This window comes from Morone saxatilis, unplaced genomic scaffold (assembly GCF_004916995.1).
Source record: "Morone saxatilis isolate NCDOM2014 unplaced genomic scaffold, NCSU_SB_2.0 Contig10, whole genome shotgun sequence".
Taxonomy (NCBI): domain Eukaryota; kingdom Metazoa; phylum Chordata; class Actinopteri; family Moronidae; genus Morone; species Morone saxatilis.
In genome coordinates, this window is record NW_023339652.1 from 1,869,494 (window position 1) to 1,874,470 (window position 4,977).

Sequence of the window (4,977 nt, forward strand, 5' to 3'; positions counted from 1 at the left end):
GCAGTATTTTAATGTTGTAGCAGGTCACACTGAAGCTACTTTTATCATATTTATCTACAAATCATATTTTATTAAATGTAAAACCTGCAACTCAACTTTTAGCTGTTAAACAAATGTGTTGGTATTTACTTTTAATCCCAGAATTCCAGCTATAATACAGAAATCTGGCTTTAAATCTGCAAATGTACTATTTTTTTTAGTTTAACTTGAACTTAACATTTCTAATTGTGTTCTTTGAGCACTAAAGTTACTCCATAGATTTTGGACAGTACCTCACGTGTCCTGTAAACTACAACAATAGCTACACACTAAGGTCACATTCTTGTATTTATTGGGTTTTATTAGCAACCTGAGGCAATTATAGAGGCATTTGGGGTTATTTGGGGGGTTGTGGGATTCTTAAATCTGGATGCATCTAAAGCTGATCTGGTTTTCTGTCTCTTCAGGCTCAGCAGACGGATGACGGCTCCAGCGCCAGACTGATGCCCCGAGTCAAAGCTGATCAGGTGAGAATAATTTCAAACAATCAAACATTTCCCACAAAAAACAAAAAAAAATCGCTCTCCTAACCTTACGTGACCTCTGACCTCTCCCTCTCTGGCAGGACCACCTGAAGATCTGCTGCCTCCACGCCAACATCCTCGACTTCTACCTGAACAACATTCTGCGTCACCATGACAACGAGCATCCCAGCATGAACCGCCTGAAGACCGACCTCACGCGCGTCAGCGAGGACCTGCAGACTCATGGCTGCGTGAGTGTCTGAGTGGAAAAATGTGTTTTAATTTGGCTGCTTTAGATTATATGCTAAGTATAAAGCTGGTTAGCTTAGCTTAGCATAAAGACTGGAAACTGGGGGAAACAGCTAGCATGGCTGGGAGCAGTGACTTTAGAGAAGAAATCTTTAACAACCTTTAAAACCACATCTTGTCGTTTTTACACATCAAGGCTAGCCTTTTCTGGTCTTTAGCTTAGCGTAACAACTTGAAACAGGGGGAAAAAGCTAGCATAGAAACAGCTAAGTTTTATAGGGCTTACGTCCCGAACTACTTCTTGGCTGGGAGCAGTGACTTTGTTGAAGAAATAGTTCAGCTCTTTAACACCCTTAACACCACAACTTGTTTTATATATTTAACGTATAGAAATGAGAGTGGTATCAAGCTTCTCATCTAACACTCAGCAAGAATGCACATTAGCTTAGCATAAGTCAAAAATATTAAATAAAAACGTATTTATAACTATAAAAATTAGTTTCTAAATACAGCCGCTCATTTCGAACAAAGTCAGATCATGTTTTTAGACTTTTTGTTATGATGGAGCTGTTGTGTGTGGCAGCGCTGTGGTTACGATCTTAAAATCGATAACGACTCGCTGTGGTTTCAGTCAGGGACGTTAAAGACCGACACAAACAGAGATTGTCGAGCGATAACAGCTGCTAACCTCCTGCACCTGTCTGTCTCTCCAGAATGTGACTCACTACCACGACCATCACCACGCTGTGGAGTTTCGCAGAAAGCTCGCCAAAGTAAGACTCAACTTTACATTTTAAAACACTTACTAAGAGACTTAACTTCAAAATAAATGTCATTTTTTCAAATAGAGTTTGTTACGGAAGCCTAGAGGTGTTTGCTCATCTTTGTTTTAGGGCCTTAGGACTTTACTTTAAAATATCATTTAATCAATAAGAGGATTAACAGAAACTGAATTGAACAATATTTTGATCATTTATTAATAATGTAGTAATGTCATTTTTAACTATTTTAATCCCAGAATTTTTTTACTTTACTGTCAGAAATCTGGTTTTAAATCTCAATATTTAAATTTGAATCTTGGGACTAATCTTATAAATTTGTCTTCTCATCCAATTTTATTTATTATTTTATTAATCATTTATATGATTTCTTTGAATTTGTTTAATCCCAGAATTGATAAATTTTAATGTCAGAACTCCAAATTTCCATTTTAATCTTGGCAGTAATCTTATTCTGTAGCTTTAACCGTTTCACTCTCATAGAGGAAATTCAGTCGGGCTTATATTTTGATAATAAATTCATAGTTTAATCAATTTTTTTAAAGAAGAAACACCAGATAATCCCTTGTTGCAGCTTCTCAAATGTGATAATTTGCAGATTTTCTTTGTTTTACGTGACAATACGCTGAATATTGTTGGTTTATAGACTATTAATTGTTTTATTAACAGAAAATAATCGAAAAATTAGCAATGAACTATTTCCTACATAGTGGATTACATTATAATTATCAGACACACTTAATACTCTGCTAACTTCCTTTAACTTGTACTTGTGTGTTTCTAACGTGTCTGTATTTGTTTCAGATGGGGGGCGAGCAAGGCATAAACAAAGCTGTGGGAGAGATCGACATTCTGTTCACTTACCTGCAGGACTTCTGCCTCCACCCGAGAAACTCCACCACCGCCACTGCCAACACCTCGGCTGTTTCTACTGAACAATGAGCAAACAGTATCTATTATCATATTTATCAACTTTTATACCAACAACTTTTATACGTTTATTTATTAATCTATTTAATTTGAGAAAATATTTAAAGTTTTTTATATAGAAGCGTACAGTATTTATATTGACTCGAGTATGACCGATTGATCTATTTATTGATCAGAATGTTTTAATGCCTTAGCTGAAAGGTGTTGATCATGTTGCCATGTTATGGCTGATTATTATAAAAAAAGTTGTTACAGTATTTAAATGTTGAACTCAGACTGTTGGACTGTGCTGAATAATGTGCATGTGACAAAATTTACTTGAAAATAAAATAAAGTTTGGTTTGAATATAAACGTTGTCTCTTCACTCTGCTGGTGTCAGTTAAAGGAACAGTCTCTGGTTTTTTAAAGTTATTTCTAATCATTTATAATTGACCCTTCCTACGTTCTGTTGAGCAAGCCTCATCATTCCTGTAGATAAGCTACGTGCTACGTTAAGCTATTTTGAAAATACAACCACATTTTTAAGATGGTTAAAAAGTAAAACTGACATATATACTCACAAAACATCTGCTAACAATCGAGCTAACAATTGATGTAAATTAGCTTGTATTATATCTGAAAGCTGACTAGTGATTACATAAACTGCTAGTTAGTTAGTTAGCTGATGTTTAGGTAACATTAGCCAACTTCACGTTTATCTTTTAACCATCTTCAAAATGTGTCTGTCTTTTGAACATAGATTAGCTTAGCACGTAGCATATCTAAGTACAGGACAGAAGGAAGTTGACCGAGGATTGCTCGACTGTTATTGGACAATAACAAAAAGACAATAATGCAACTAAACAACAACGACAATGTAAAAAACAGCTTTGTGTTCAGTTAGCACGTTGAAAGGATATTTTTGGCATCAGGAAATGACAAAGGTTTAATTTTACAATATATATAATATATAACGTCATTATTATTATTTTATACACTTGAAGACGTTTTTTGATGCACAGAAAGACGACATTCTTATTGTTAATCCCAGTGAGCGAAAGCGCATTGAAGTGCAACTTTTTGACATACGGACGTAAAAAGGAGTTTACTGAAGCATTGACGCTGGTAAATAGGACAGCAGTGCATCAAGATGCTGCAAGTGTGCCGTTTAACATAGAAAACACAGCGTGTGGGTGTTTTGAAGTGAGTCATACGCTGCCAGTGTGTCCTCGATGCCCTTTTGGTTGGCAAGATCTGACTGTTGAACAATGAAAGAAATAAAATAAACAAATAGGGAGCTCCAAGGATCAGGTTGTACCATTGGATTTTGCATTGTTGCCTAAAGTCTATGAAGTTTATGGCATTTAATGTCACCGACAACCAGGGGCGTGTCCACAGGTGCACCCTGGTCCGTTGGAAATAAATGGCAGGCATTCCTGGAGTGTGGATTAGTAACAACCAGCATAACTCCATCAGTTTACATTTATACTTAAATATATGTATACATTTCACGTTAACTGGGTTTTTTAAAGTAAATGTTGTGACGTTAAGTCAGGTTCAGGATGATTTAAAAGGGCGTGTTGAGACATTTTCAACCCACGAAATGCAGATTATCATACATTTAAATGTCAATATTAACAGTAGCATTAAGTGTTTTATCATAGTACAGACATATATATATTTATATTTATTTTACAGCTCATTTAAGTGATTTAAGTGTGTTTTACCTCTTTAAAAATCTTTAAATGGTCACACTAAATATCGACTAATATCTCTAATATTTCATATCATAATATCTCAAGAAAGCTGTTATTATCAGTTTTTTATCATATTAGATTAAATCTTATCAGATAACACACGCATACACACACACACACAATGCCCTATATATAAAACTGGTGCAGAAATTTGCTGAAACCTCAAGAAGATGAGACCTACTTACCTACTTTCAATGGTGTAGGTTTGGTTTCAGCTAACTAAGTGTGTGTGTACAGTATGAGTATGTGTTTATATGTTTATTTGTATGAGTATGTTTCTTGGGGGGTGGGGAGGGTCCCCGCAACCCCTGTGTGTTACACAAAGGTACTTAAAGACAGATGATGTACTCGAAACTTCAGTCTCAAAGGTTGCATGTTGTTAAACTGAGTCGGTTTGTTCCCTCCGTCCTTCATCGCTCTCTGTAGTTTAAACACTAAATAATTTCACCTGTGAGTTGAAAATATCTTGGTTACAGATTCTCTAATCTGTGGATTTGCTACGATTCTCAGTTTCGTATTACGTCGTCAGTAACTTTTGGTTACTAAATTAGCAGTTTGATGATGTAATTGTTGGCTGTGTGAACCAAAGATGGAGATTTTGTTTCTGTCAACGTGAATTTGAAGAATATATTTTTTGTTTTTCGTATACAACATAGAAAATAGCTCATACTTCACCACAGATAAATTAATAAATAACTAAACAATATAAGAAGACTTGTTTTAATGTCTCAGGATGGGTCCCAACCCTTCCACCGAGGGGTGAAGCACACATGAGATGT

The 4,977-nt window shown here is 35.5% G+C and overlaps 1 protein-coding gene across 1 annotated transcript in view; it reads left to right on the top strand.

Moving 5' to 3' along the window:
• il22 (interleukin 22) overlaps positions 1-2,783 on the top strand; it is a 3,379-nt gene extending 596 nt beyond the window's left edge. Inside the window, exons 2-5 of the mRNA XM_035678220.1 lie at positions 447-506; positions 605-754; positions 1,466-1,525; positions 2,336-2,783. Of these exons, the coding sequence (XP_035534113.1) occupies positions 447-506; positions 605-754; positions 1,466-1,525; positions 2,336-2,473 (408 nt within the window). The 3' untranslated portion in view covers positions 2,474-2,783. The remainder of the gene's footprint in view (positions 1-446; positions 507-604; positions 755-1,465; positions 1,526-2,335) is intronic.
• The last annotated feature ends 2,194 nt before the right edge of the window (positions 2,784-4,977 follow it).